Source organism: Arvicanthis niloticus, chromosome 5 (genome assembly GCF_011762505.2).
Source record: "Arvicanthis niloticus isolate mArvNil1 chromosome 5, mArvNil1.pat.X, whole genome shotgun sequence".
NCBI classification, from domain to species: Eukaryota; Metazoa; Chordata; class Mammalia; order Rodentia; family Muridae; genus Arvicanthis; species Arvicanthis niloticus.
In genome coordinates this window covers 33,664,059-33,678,958 of record NC_047662.1, presented here as the reverse complement: position 1 = coordinate 33,678,958, position 14,900 = coordinate 33,664,059, and the positions used below count along the sequence as shown (strand labels likewise).

General features: G+C 44.3%; 1 protein-coding gene across 3 annotated transcripts in view; it reads left to right on the top strand.

Moving 5' to 3' along the window:
- Positions 1 to 10,272, top strand: part of Foxj3 (forkhead box J3) — a 92,248-nt gene extending 81,976 nt beyond the window's left edge. For all 3 annotated transcript variants that reach the window (XM_034502469.2, XM_034502466.2, XM_034502468.2), the window contains 6 exons: positions 205 to 379; positions 896 to 1,309; positions 2,555 to 2,656; positions 4,266 to 4,457; positions 5,788 to 5,895; positions 7,449 to 10,272. In XM_034502469.2, coding sequence (XP_034358360.1) covers positions 205 to 379; positions 896 to 1,309; positions 2,555 to 2,656; positions 4,266 to 4,457; positions 5,788 to 5,895; positions 7,449 to 7,564 — 1,107 coding nt within the window. In that variant the 3' untranslated portion in view covers positions 7,565 to 10,272. The remainder of the gene's footprint in view (positions 1 to 204; positions 380 to 895; positions 1,310 to 2,554; positions 2,657 to 4,265; positions 4,458 to 5,787; positions 5,896 to 7,448) is intronic.
- The last annotated feature ends 4,628 nt before the right edge of the window (positions 10,273 to 14,900 follow it).

Genomic DNA, 14,900 nt, shown 5'->3' with positions numbered 1-14,900 from the left:
CTGTTTCTCTTATGCATGTGGAGACTGGATTGGATTGCTGTATTTCTTCAAGCTCTGTGCCAGTGAATTTTTTTCCCCCTGTGACACTTAAAGGGTGTGCCTGGCTAGAGAGTGGAAAACCCACAGGCTGAGGTTACTAACTTGGATTCCAGAGCTGGCACTAATATTGAGCTATTATATTCGTTGGTTTTTTTTTTTTATTAGGTCACTAACCATCCAGAACCAGTCTCTCAATCATTAACGCCTCAGCAGCAGCCACAGTACAACCTTCCAGAACGAGATAAACAACTACTTTTCACAGAATACAATTTTGAAGATCTCAGTGCCTCATTTCGGAGTCTTTATAAGTCAGTTTTTGAGCAGTCACTTAGTCAACAAGGTGAGCTTCTTTTTAAATGTCCTTTTTTGGTAACATGAATGTTTTAATTTCATAGATCATCTCTTAGACGTGCTAATTTTAGAAAGCGATGATGAGGTTTGGGAGGGATTATATTATGCCACTTTTGGCTTACTGAGCTGTGTATATTTATGTGTGGCAAAGGAAAACACATTAATTTCAACCTGCATGCAGAGCTTACTTGATTATGAGGGCATTCTGGAGCATTGTGCTGAAGGATTCTTACACCGTGTCTGTGGCCCATGGGATGTTTGATTGGTAGAGGTAATGCCACAAGAATACATGGGCCTTGGTTTTGCTCTGACTAACATTCACAGTGAGGTAGCCACTGGAGTTTAATAGCACCAAGTTTGTGGTTTATGGCACCTTTAAAAAAAATTTGCACGTGTGCATGTGAATGTGGATTCTTTACATATGCCTTGCTCTGTAAATAATACTGTTGCAAGTATCCTAAGATAGAAGGAAATCTGACCGTAAGTGATCTTATTCTGTTTTTAGGTTTAATGAGCATCCCTTCGGAATCTTCCCAACAGTCCCACACTTCGTGTTCCTACCAACACTCTCCTAGCAGTACAGTGACCTCTCACCCACACAGCAACCAAAGCAGCCTGCCCAACAATCATAGTGGCCTCAACGCCACAGGTAGTAATTCGGTTGCACAGGTCTCACTGTCCCACCCCCAGATGCACACACAGCCCTCTCCACATACACCCCATAGACCGCATGGTTTACCACAGCACCCACAGCATCCCCAGCACCCAGCATCACACCCACAGCAACATAGCCAGCTACAGTCACCTCATTCCCAGCATCCCCCTCCACATCAGCACATACAACACCATCCAAACCATCAGCATCAGACGTTAGCACATCAGCCACCCCCACCCCCTCAGCAGGTATCCTGTAATTCTGGTAAGTTTCTTGTGCCTTTGTTGGAGTAGCTGTGAAGTAGATGTGCCTTCATTATTTGGGCCTCCTGTAGTATTTACTACTGAAACCCTTTTTACTTGTTTAATATTTTCTTACTATATTTTATTCATTCCTTGGGTGACCCAAAGATTTCCTTGATTAAAATGCATTGGAAAGATGGGCAAACTCAGCCTTCCTTATAGATTTAGTTAAGTTCTCGTATTGCCCTGGCACTGCTTCTAGTAATATGAAGGAAGGAAATGCACAATCTGTTTATAGACTTGCAAACTCACTGTGTGAGTGTAAAAGAAATAGTGCACCATAAACAATTATATTTAATCCTCAATATGGCTCTGGCTTTGAGTAAATTACTTGTTTTGGGGTTTTGGTTGGTTGGTTTTGTTTTTTTGGGAGTTTCTCAGAAGGTGGTGTGAGCTAGTCTCAAACCTGTGATTTAGCTTTTATTTTACTAAAGAAAACTTGAATGAGTGTTTTAAAGATCAGAAAAATATTTAAAAAATTTTTTGTTTGGCTTTAATGGTTGATTTTGTTTTCCTAGTAATAATTATAAGTAGATTCTATAATAGAATTGAAAATTTTCTTCCATAATAGAATATTTTCTAAACATTTTGCAGTTAATTTTAGATACATACCTTAAGAAAGTTGTAAAGTAGAATTAAAACTTTCAGGGACAAAGCAGATGATATTGTATGCCTTATCTATATCAATATCGTCTTCAGAACTTAAGCCTGTTCTTGATATGTTCTGAAGGAATGGTTAATGAACAGACAGATTGGGTGGTTTTGAGGATGTATAAATCTGGTGCCAGGGAAAAGAAAGTCCAGTTGGAATTGAAACTGTGGGTGATGTACCTTGGTTAGGCTTCTTTGCCAGTGGCACCATACAGAGAAAAGGCATGCCTTGGGAGTCAGAAGTAATTACAATGGCTCTGATAATAATTCATTCCTGTGAATTATACATCCCATGTGTGTGAGGTAAGATGGACCAGATTTTTTTTTTTTTTTTACCATTGTGTATTAGACAACACAGATACATTGTTATTATTCCAAATCAAGTAAAACTTAGTACATTTTATAGCTAGTAAAAGCATAACTCCAAAGGAGTGAAACAGTTTGCATAAGATCATACTGCCAATGGATGGTAGAACATGGATTTATGACCTGGCTTTTGACAACCCTAACCCTAACCTGTCCTAGAGTTAATAGTATTGTCAACATTACTTTTTAGGTGTTTCAAGTGATTGGTATGCAACACTCGATATGCTGAAGGAAAGCTGTCGTATTGCCAGCAGTGTTAACTGGTCAGATGTAGACCTTTCACAGTTCCAAGGTAAGGCTTGGTTCCTTTCTTATAGAACCACTTAATCATGAATGGTTTTCCTGGAACATTTTTTCTTTATAGTTCAAATCAGTATCTCCTGCCAGGTGTGTTGGTATGTGCCTGCTCTCCTAGCACTTGGTAAGCTTGAGATCAAAGGATTGCCAAGAGTAACAAGGTTCTGCTCCCACTTCCACCCTCATATATATATGTGTGTGTGTATATATATATACACACACACATATATATATACATATATATATATATATACATATATATATATATATATAGAGAGAGAGAGAGAGAGAGAGTCATTTTATTTAAAGACATGGCTTTTGCGGTGGTAGTAGGTTTTTTTTTTTTTTTTTTTAAATATTTAAAGATTTTTTTATGTATATGAGTACACTGTAGTTGTCTTCAGACACACCAGAAGAGGGCATAGGATCCCATTACAGATGGTTGTGAACCACTATGTGGTTTCTGGGAATTGAACTCAGGAACTCTGGAAGAGCAGTCAGTGTTCTTAACCGCTGAGCCATCTCTCCAGCCCTGTGGTAGTGTTCTTAGAGGGCACATAAGAATTTCTAGTAAATTGGGCAATTGATGTAGTAAAACACTACATATAAGAATTCTGCAGGAATATTGGCCATGTTTAAAGAATCAGGTTTTGCATAGTCTGTCTCTGCGCTGCCCCGCCCCTTGTGTGTTTGTATGTACAATTGCATTTTGAGACCATAGGACAATCATAAGTGTTGTTCCCAGTTGCTGTCCACCTTTTACTTTAAATTTTTTTCTATTACTATATGTGTCTGTTATGTATATGAAGATTGCTGACATATGCGTGCATGCTGCAGTACATATGTACAGCTCAAAGGAATCAATTATGGTTTTTTTACTATGGACTCTTAAGGTTTGAATTCAGGTCATCAAGTTTGCACAAGCACATTTACCAGCTGAGCCATCTCTGCCTAATTTATGTTTTATGTGCTATGTGTGGGTATGCTTACACATGTGCAGGCCAGGGGTGGGGATCTCTTACTTTGTGGTTTCTCCACCTTATTTTTGAGACAATCTCTCACTGAACCTGACACTCACTGTTTTGAATTAGAATGGCTGGCCTCTAGTGATCATCCTCATGTGTTGGGTCCTTCATGGCTTTTTATCTCCTGTTTGTGTTCTCTCTCCTGCCCCCACCCTCACCTTCTCAGTGCTTAGGTTACAGGCATGTGCCACAGTTCTTGGCATTTAGTTGGGTAATGGGGATCCAAACTCAGACCCTCATACAGCTCTGCCCCCTCTTTTGAGACAGGGTCCTATACTATCCTGGAACTTACCAAGTAGCCTAGGTTACCTGGCCAGGGAGTCCTGGGGATCAGTCTTCATTTACCTCCATATACCAGAATAACATATATGCCACTGAACATGGCCCACACTCACCAGAATGACACATATGCCACTGAACATGGCCTCCTTTTGTAACATATGGTTGAATTCAGGTCTGAGTACGGCATATATTCTGAAGTGAGTGGTTGGAGACTTTGAGGGTTGAGAAGACTTGTATTGTCATTTGTCTTCCAGTATTAGAGTCATGCTCACTGTGTTTCACATGCTTTCCTTGTAGGTCTGATGGAGAGTATGAGGCAGGCGGATCTCAAGAACTGGTCATTAGATCAGGTTCAGTTCGCTGATCTCTGTTCCTCTCTTAATCAGTTCTTCACACAGACTGGCCTTATCCACTCGCAGAGTAATGTTCAGCAGAATGTCTGTCACGGTGCCATGCACCCAGCAAAGCCTTCCCAACACATTGGGGCAGGTATGGGCTAAATCTACTTCCATGAATGAGCTCACTGTCCTAGGTAACAGTCAGTGTGATGTGTCACTCAGGGTGACATTTATCTACATTGTGTTGTTCTTAAGAAATGAGTGATGGCAAATGATTTATGCAAAGTGTGTCTTTATTTGGAGGCAAAAGGCTATTTTGTTGTGATTTGTGTGAATTATTTACTATTATCCTTTGTGATCCTTAACTATTTATGGTTATTAAACAAGTCTCTAAAAGATACTTGTTTGTTTTTTTTTAAATATAGTTATAAAATTAATTCACTCTAAATTTGTTGATTTACTATGAAGATCAAAATGTTACATCTTTTAAGGATGTTAAAATTAAAAGTTTAAGGTCCACTTGAAGAACTCACATAATGAATGGCAAGTTGTCATTATGCAGGCTCTGTGATGAGGGCATGGAAAACTGAGAAAATGTGGTATATCTCCCCCCTATCCTCACCCTTCCCTCCCATGAAAATAAAAAAGTGTGATAAAATTTTAGCAATTTATCTTGGAGTTGATGACCTGGGACTTAGAGTCCGCTCCTGCTCCTGCTCCTGCTCCTGCCTGTGATTTTTCTATTTGTGATTAAGGGTCTGCTGGCCTAGGCCATCTCTGAAGCCATCTCAAGCCTGGGCACAGCTCTGGCTTCCCTAGGGCTTTCCTGTGAAACCTTGGGAGCAGCAAAGCCAGTGTGCTTGCCTTAGTAATAGTGGGGATCAGTTGTCTTCCCTTCTCAGGAAACATAGCAGTTACTTTTAGTTTCATTTTGCTGCATTAAGTGCAATTTATGTTGATAGACTAGCATTCTTAGGAACATGGTCTTCTTAAAAATTGAGTTCACTCAGATGGACAGTCAGGGGATAATTCAGGGCAATAGAGAAATGGGCAGTAGCACAAGAGCCTTTGAGCCGGGACATATGGATCCTAAATCCTGATAGTGCCAAAGCTGTGCCCTTGGGCATGCCCACTTAACTTTTTTGAGCTTCTTTTGACTTTTGTAAAAAGAAGAGGTGATTTCTGGTCTGGCCTTCTCTGTGGGTAGTGGGAGGGTCAAGCGAAGTCATGGATGTGGAGATAATTTTGAACTATAATGAAGTGACAACTGTAGATGTCCTTGCATATGAGCTTATGCCAGTGTGCTTAGCACCAAGCATAGCACCTTGCACCAGAAGCCAACTGCATTTCAGAAGGAGTAGTTTTCCTTCCTTACCTCCTTGGCTTCATGTAGGTATCCAGTCTATTAAGATTCTAGTGCTTGCTTTGCTTTGATGCTAGTGGTAACATGTTTTCTCTTCCTGTTTTTTTAACTTGATTAGGAAATTTGTACATAGATACCAGGCAAAGTCTCCCTCCCTCAGTGATGCCACCTCCTGGTTATCCTCATCTTCCACAGGCGCTCAACACTCCAGGAACTACGATGGCGGGTAATGTCTGTGTAGAATATTTGGGACCTAGAGTTTTAATACTGAAAAGCTTGGGTGTCCTGCAGTAAATGAGGCTGCTTTGGGGGAGGAGGGGTGTTAACTTTCTTTATGGCCTGGGTTGCAGAATATCTTTGGGTCTTTTTTTACTTTGATGGACTTAATGCGCTTTTGGGGGGGGGGGGCTGTATTGATAAGCTTCTGGGAATTCTGTTCTATTGGTTTCAAAGAGGTAATCTACCTATTTCCAGACTAAAGGTGTGATAAGTTGCAAGTATCCAGGAGACTAGTACATGCTGTTTAGAACTGGAAGGAGTCTTAAGGATCACCTAGATGAGGAATCGGGTCAGGAGAGGGAAGCTGCCTAGAACTCCTGGGTTAATGAGTGGTTAAACCATGACCACCTTGCCCTTTACTTTGCCTGTCTGAAAAAAAGACAGTAAGTAGTGTTTATTTGCCAGTGAGGATGTATGAGACCTGGAACAACCTATGTGCCAGGCAGTGGGAAAGGGACTGGACACAAAGCTGTGTCATTGGATGAAGTGGAAGGAATGTGTCTGCTGTCCACTTCCCTCCTCGCCCCACTAGTGGTTTGCAGGTACCAAGACAGTGGCTAGAACTCAAAAATGTCTCCTGCCTGACACAGTGAGGGATTGATCTTTTGTTAAAGACACGACACCCTTTCTGATAGTGTAATATACTGAAAACCATAACATATGTTAAAGGATTCTTGAGAAAAATAATTAACAGGTAGCTTGGAATTTTGTTTTTACAGTACAAACAATGATCCAGTAAATATTTTATAGCATTTCAAAGGAAATAATTAAATTTTAATAAAAGGCTTGCTGTTAGTAAATTGTTATGTCCCAGTCTCTAACTTCAGTGATATACCAATGACTTTTTTTTTTTAAGTTAAAATTTTTTAGGTTTATAGGTGTTTTTCCTGAATGTGTGACTGTTGTCAAAGGTCAGAGAGAGCATAAGATAATCTGGACCTGAAGTTATAAGCCACCATATGGGTGTCTGAGAATAGCTCAACCAGTACTCTTAGCAGCTGAGCCACCAGTCCAGTCCTCTGATAGCATTCTTGATTGATGTTCTTGAGAACACATTAGAGCAGAGCAGACTAGAAAAATGGTTGTCAGCATTTTCTCTTGTGCCTTCCTTACAGCAGGCTAATAAAATGAAAGAATGGTTTTAGAGTCAGGTGGACTGCGTTTACATTTTAGGTTTGGGGTTTTTGTTTGTTTTTGAGTCAGTATGAGTAGTCCAGACTGGCCTTGATCCATGATCCTCCTGCTGTCTCTGTCTCCTGAGTGTTTAGGAATTTAGATTACATGCATGTATCATTGTATTTGCAGTTTTGTTCAACTTCTTTAACCCTATTGGCCTTACTATAAAATAAGAACCAGAAGAACCACTTTGTTGGAGGGTTTGGGGTGGGTTCCAGACAATGTACAGTGTCCTAGCACTTAGGAGACAAGCCCTAGGGGCTAGTTGGTCTCTTCCTGACTTCCCTGCCCAGGTCACTGCTGACACTGCCTTCATCTTTCCAGGCCATCACGGAGCTATGAACCAGCAGCACATGATGCCTTCCCAAGCCTTCCAGATGCGGCGCTCTCTGCCTCCAGATGACATCCAGGATGACTTTGATTGGGATTCTATAGTGTAGGCTTGTTTCTGCAAGACAGCAGACTCACTCCAGCATCCCTTTTGTTCAGTGAAAGGAAGGATTAGAGTCCGGTTGAGAAAACAAAGCAATGTTACCAGTGCTATCTAAATTCCTTTTGAAGACAATCAGAGATTCTAGCTGGGTAACTTACTGCTTTTATCCAACCCAAGCAAGAACTACATGTTTGTCTCCTCGCCAGTGCCCTCCGTAGCTCCTAACTGTTGTGATTTGGACAGCTTTTTGCATATTTGTGTCAGTTTGTTGTTGACCACAAGTGCCAGACTGATTTTTCAGACAGAGCCTATTTTGCTGCGAGCAGTTTATAGATACATATGTGTAAATATGTGTACAAATATTACTGAAAGGCTTCAAGTTTTTCTAATTGGATTATTGTATCTTGAAAAGAAAGTTACTGTCAGTTTTTATTCCTTGTTAGGCCATTTTCTGCAGGATGCTTTCAAATGATACAGAGAACTGAAAGGAAATCAGTTTTTCAAAGCCCAGTTTCCTTTATTTAATCTTCAGAAATAGGAGTAATCATGAATTCCTCCGAGTAAGTCCAAGAATCTGGAGTTGGTACTCTCAACAATGCAGAGGGTCTGTTCCTGAGCAAGCTTGTATAATGCAGGGTGTTGTAGAGTGTGTTGTTCTGTCAGTGTGGTTCCTCAGCTGCATTTTGACAGCTCTGAAATGTGTGGGCTGATTGAAACTAGGTATTGCTTGGCTCTTCAAACAAACCAATGTCTCCATATTCACCTATGTATTTATTATTCAAAAATGTTATTTTAATATTTATTGCTACTTTCTGTGAATGCACAGTTCACTAGGGAGGGATTTGTCTGAAAGTATGGTTATGATTATTTTTCTGGATAAACGTTTACAGACAAAGACAATCAGAAACATTTGTCCTTCTCTTTATCATCACTCCTTACCAGGTGATTGTGCTTCCTGTCTTACTTAGCCTTCCTGCTGGTGGAGACTTAATAGCTACATAGGAATTTCCTAGTATTTGATTCAATCTGTTTGGGCAGCAAGACACAGAGGCTGGATTTATACAGCAGTGTCCTTGCTGTTGTTGGTAATGCTAGCAGGGGCTGCATGCAGCTGCAGAGTCAATCTGCTCAGTCTGGAGTGTAGTGACTGCGTGACTTGCTGTTGGCTCTGTGTGTCCCCAACATGAAGCACCTCAGAGCTTTATCAGTTGCTTTGTTTTGTGTCGTGTCACAGCTTGCATGGGTTGATTGTGTTGATTTTATAATGAAAGTAGAAGGAGATTTTCTTTTACTTACAGTGAATAGATTGTTAATTGGTTCTTTATAGAAAGGGGGAAAATCTGTTTTAATGAGGAAATAGGTTTTGTCAAATCAAGAAGAAATAACTGGTCACCAGTTGCTTGTTAGTGTCTCTGGGCTCAGCAATGCTTAATTACATTAACTGACCTCAGCGAGTCTGTGGATGAGTAATCTCTACTTGAACAAAGGTGTGTGCGTGTGCGTGTGTGTGTGTGTGTGCACTCAGAGAGAGAGAGAGAGAGAGAGAGAGAGAGAGAGAGAGAGAGAGAGAGAGAGAGGGGAAATCTGTGTACGTATTAATGGAGTGTTGTCTTGAATGAATCGCTGGGAAGAAGGGAGAGCCTCAGGCTTCTCTGTTGTTTGGTCCCCCACTTGGCATGAGAAAGAAGCTCAGGTACATCCTCTTGGGTTAGTGAAAATCAGAGGATTCTCAAACAATAGCCAACAGGCCTCTCTCAGAAGGACCAGGCAAGATGAGATGGCTGCCTGCAGAGGAAGAGCTTGGGAAAATGAGGTTAACAGTAGTTTACTCAAGTCTCTGTTTTCTAGACATCAGAATGGCTGCTCCATGACTAGGATTGCTCCGCAGTAGTGTGCACTTTAAATGATCGGGTGTTGGAGTATTGCAGTCTCTGAAACAGCATGGCTTGATGAGTTTACAAATTCTGTGAAGCTAATTTCCCATTTGGCAAGTAATTTACTGATTTGCAGTGATTGATATATTTATGAATGTTTAAACTGACCAAGAATGGCACTTGAGGCCGACTCCCCACTCCTGTGATTCCCTGTTCCCCAGGGGCTCAGCGAGCCTGAATGGCCAGGCAGGGAGGGCTACCTGGGGGGCAGAGTCCCTCGAGTGGCTATTTCTGTTGTTACTCAACGACACACAGCAAGTTCTCTTGGGCTTAAATTGACTGGAGGCTTTGGGGTAAAGACTAATAAACGTACATACACAGATGGGGTGCTCTGTCCAGGAGAAGAGTCCGACTGGCATTTGTGGCAGTGTTTGAAATGTAAATGTACTCCTGTGTGTTCCTGTAAATATTTAATACGTGTCTCAGACGTCCTTTGAAGTGGGAGGGGATCGATCTTGGGATAATTTCAAATGGAATAGAGTATTTTGCTATGTTCATTGAGAAGGTGATGTGTACATACTGACATTGTATATATGTGGTGACATGCACTGGCTTTTGTGCAGAAACAACCTGCTCTCTGTGCTGCTGTTGGACAGTCAGTGTTTTAATGTTTCTACAGTTTTCCTATTGCACGATTTCATATTCTGCCAATGGTGAGTGGCTCCCATTCTTTGTAACCGTTTAGTGCTGTAAAGAAATATTCCAAGTGTCATTAGGATTGTCGCTGCCAGAACTGATATGCATGGATGGCACTTAAAATAAATATGTTATGATAACTGTATCTGCAGCCTGATGCTCTGTGTTCTTTGCTGTAGTTGAGGAAGCCAGATTGAAGCTGGTGGCCAAGCCGTGCAACCCTTGGGAGTTTGAGACCCAGGCATTGCTGCCTTAGCACCGAACTTAAAGCTGTTTAATCTCTGCACCTCACTTTCCTGAGCAGACACTCAGGCAAGCCCTCCAGAGAGAAAATCAGAGAAGAGGAAGCCACAGTTTCTGCCTTTAATGCATGCCGGGCATTGCCTGGGATGAGGAGCAGGCAGCACCTGACCAAGGAGGCCACCCTGGAAGTTTCCCTGGTGGGAGCAGTGGCTTAGGAAAGCCCCATCAGAGAAGGCATTGCAGGTCAGCCTCCAGGAGGCCTGAGGCCAGTGCTTATCTCCCTGACACTGATGTTCCACACGCCCTGGCTCAGACTGGATTAGAGTGGAGGTTGTAGGTTGAGGTAGGAGCAGGTTCAAAAAGGCTTAGTTAGCAGTGGACAGGCAAGAAACTTGGAGACCTGCACAAGAAGAGCTTGCCCCAGCTTTTACCCATTTGTGGACTTAGGATGGCTGTGTGTGGAGTAGACTCCAAAACTCTTCTCAACTTCATTGTTTGCCAAAGCCAAGGAGACAGTACTACTTACTGTGTGTGTGTGTGTGTGTGTGTGTGTGAGAGAGAGAGAGAGAGAGAGAGAGAGAGAGAGAGAGAGAGAGAGAGAGAGAGAGAGAGAGACTGACTGACTGACTGACTCTGTGTGTCTGTGTTTAGAGGGCAAGATGGGGCTATGTTCCCATTGCAGGCAAGTTTCTGGCTAGAGTGTGCCTCTCCTCCTTAGTGGAGGCAGAAACACAGCCAGTTTGCAGCATGTATATTTTTCTCAGCTTAAACATGTAACTCTGAGGGCTTCTCTTTATATATGGCCATTACCAGCTGTGTAAAGAGTCCTCGACAAACATGGTAGCTCAGGAAGACTTCATGGAAGGGGCATTCAAAACTCATACTTCATTTTCTTATAAAAATGACTAATGCAAGCATATTTTATTGAGAGCATTCAGACCCAGTAAAGGAAACAACTTGTTCCAAGTCTCTCAGCTGCTTGGGGAAATCTGAGGGGAAGCTTGGAGAGTCATTGACGTAGCAGCAGTTCAGACTTCCTATACACAGATGGGAGGGGTGGCTCAAGAGGTGAAGCCACTTGCCTCCAGGATTGATGACCTGAGGTCAGACCCCCTTAACTAGTGCTGGAAGGAGAACAACTCCCACAAGTTTACCTCCCTGCCCCCCCCCCCCATACACATTGTCTAACTTGATCTGCTGTTACCTGATGGTGTAGTGGTGTCATGGCCCTGTGTGTGGAGGAGGAGACAGCTTTGGAGAAGTGAGGGGTGCTGCAGCAAGAGAACAGACTTCACCCATTAGATAGCCTGTATAAGATGGGACATTTGCATGAACAGACCATCTCATCGCGTGTGCCCCTGGCTGGTGCAGTGTGTACTACCCTTAGAAGCAAGTCTGCAGTCTCTCCTGGAGCTTAGGGATAGGCTACAACCAATAGGCAGTATGTTGGCTTACTGAGACCGTCCCTGCGTTGGTTTCTTTTATAGTAAATTAAATTTTTGAATTTCCTCACCTTCCTTTCCTAAGATCTGATAAATTGACAAGTCGCCATGGGAAAAGCAACTGGCTGCATGGAAACCAGATTACAGTCCCGTTTCAGGGCAGTGTCCCAAATGTGGACCCCAGCTGTTTAGTGTTCTCTCAAATTCCTGGTGTAGATCATCATATTCACTCTCAAGAAACAGCCCCCGGGCCTGATAGTAGTCTTCCCAACCTCTTAAAAAGCATCTGGGTCAGATGTTGTGACAGAGCTGGTAATGACAGTCCACAGAGCCTATGACCTCTGTTCTCAGCAGGTTGCTGTGCTTTTCCAAGTCTCCCTAACTGCCCCTGAGTAGAGTGAGGAACTTGGGAGAGGTGGCAGAGGACCCTAGTTCCATTCTCATTGCCTGAGTGGCTCACAACCACCTGGAACTCATACACATAATTTTAAAATAATAAAAGTCATTAAAATCATGTAAAGCAAAGGCTGCATGGATTGCCTGTGACCACCAGGGGGCAGCCCTGCCTGCCAGTGGGCAGCCCTGCCTGCTGCATGCCTCTCCTTTCTGGAAGGGTTCCTTCAACTCTGAGCTGTGCCACCCCTTTGCACACCCCAGAGCTTAGAGAGGAAGAGGCACCTTCCCTCGCTGGCTGTGTCCCTTTCCCTGTGTAGTGGCACTGCTGGCTGGAGATGCCTGACCCCTTGCTGTTGTCAGCCTACACGTCATGTGGGGTCACTCCACAGCTGGCTTGGCTGGACTCTAATGAAGCTCAATGCCCCCCCACCCCCCCCCCACACACACACCCTAGGAATTTTCTCTCCCCTCCCAGGAGCCACTGACATTCTTCCTGCAGGCGTGGCTCAGGCAGCACACCTTGCCCTCTGCAGTCTTGCCTGTGAGCCCGAGCTGGCCTGGATGGTGTCCCATGTGCCGCTCTGTCAAGTGCATTATGGTTATTGCCACCATCTGCCAGCTCCCTGCCGGTACTTGACAGCCATTATCTTCCTTAGCACTCCCAGCCACCTTGTGGGGTCAGTGCCATTATCTGCTTTTTACTGCTGGGGATTGCCACTCTGAGGGGTGAAGTGTTAGCCCAAAGGTCGCTCACTACCTTGTGAGTGAGACGACAGCCCAGATCTGCTTCTTTCTGGTCTGTGCTTCCCATAGAGGCCGAGTTCCTCTTTCATAGCAGTCCCAGGAGCCTTTGACACCCCCCCCCCAACCCACCCTACCCTAGGTCCTGCCATGTCCCTATCTCCCTATCAGGGAATGTCACCTCTGTGCTCTCAGCACTCCCCTTTTACCCCCCCTCCCCCCACCCCAAAGGTCAGAGGAGCTTCCTGTCCCAGACAAATAACGATGTCAAAGGACACTTTTCAGCTTCCCTTGCCTGGTGATGCTAAGGAAGCAGGAATGGTCCTAGGTCACTAAAAACCATAGACCTGTGACCACTTCGGTTCCCGCCCCCTGTGTGTGTGTGTGTGTGTGTGTGTGTGTGTGTGTGTGTGTGAGAGAGAGAGAGAGAGAGAGAGAGAGAGAGAGAGAGAGAGAGAGAGAGAGAGCGACAGCATGTATTTGTCACTGTGTAGTCTGAGTAGCTGTGACTGGTTTCTTTTTCCACTTGTGTGTGTATTATGTAGGCATAGATGTGGATGCATGTTGATGTGAGTAGACACTTGTGGAGGCCCCAGGTTGAGGTCAGGTTGATGAAGCAGGTTCTCAAAACCAGAGTTCACTAATAATTGCTAGTTTCATTAGGCAGCTTGCCTTGGGAATCTAATCTCCCATCTTCCTGGGCTGCCAACCTGCCTACCCATCTTTGATGTGTTCTGGTGATCCAAACACAAGTTTTTAGGTTTGTTTAGCTGACTGGAAGGACTGCCCCTGGAGGGTGGAGGGGCTTTTAAGACTCCTAGCTTAGGAGCATCCTCTCAAGCTGTGTGCCCAGGGTGGTCGCAGTTAGACCCTGCAAGTCTCCTCCAGGTAATTTTTCTCCTCACATGCCTGGGTTCATCCTCTTGCTTTTCTCCCTGTTAGTTTTGCTTTGAGTTAAATGGCAGGCGAGTACCTGTCTGCTCAGGCTTGCCCATCCCAGCAGAAACAGATCCCTTGTCATTTGGCCAGTGGTTAAGATCTCAGCAGACCTCAAGGGGCCAGCATAACTGATAAGGCAGTGGGAAGAATATGAACGTTGGAGTCCAGTTCTAGGCTTCTTGGTGGACAGGACACTACCTTCTGTGAGCCTCAGTTTGGAGAAGTTGACAGGCACATGGCAGCTGGGCACTGTACATAGATCCAGAGGAGCCTCTCTCCTTCCCTCCCTCCCTCTGTCCCTCCCTCTGTCCGTCCCTCCTTCTGTCCGTCCGTCCCTCCCTCCCTCCCTCCCTCCCTCCCTCCTGCTCTGACCAAGTTACCACAAATAGCTGATTCCCCTCCCCCCCCTCCATATCTGCCGCAATGGAGCACTGCCTTCCATCCTGTATGCTCACCCGATGTAGCTTACCAACCACCCTTAGTCCTCTGCTGCAATGTCTGTGTGCACAGTGTCTCTGCCAAGGTCCTAAACTGCTTCTCACTGTATCAGGTAAATGCCCAAGCTTGGTCCTGTTGGTCCTGTTGGAGCCCTGCTGTGCTTTAGCCTGGACCAGCTCTCCTCCCCAGTGCCCCAGGTCTGCATCTGTCAAAGGCCACTTCAAATGCCACTTCCACCAGCACGACCTGGCCTTAGGGACCTAAGCTCCAGGCTTTATTCCTAGCATGTCCCACAAGGAGACCAGTGAAGTCCATCTGTGTCCTGTCTCAGCTTGAGCTCCTCTGAAGGGTGTGTGTGTGTGTGTGTGTGAAAGAGAGAGAGAGAGAGAGAGAGAGAGAGAGAGAGAGAGAGAGAGAGAGAGAGAGAGAGACTCATAGGGGTGAGCACTCCAGATGAACCTCTCTGCTGCCTTCAGTGAGGTGCCTCCAGGAGGAGGAAGAGGAGTCAGGTGCTGTGTGTGAATGACAACAGATGGCAAACAGGTACCCATCAACTTATCCTGGCCAGCCACAG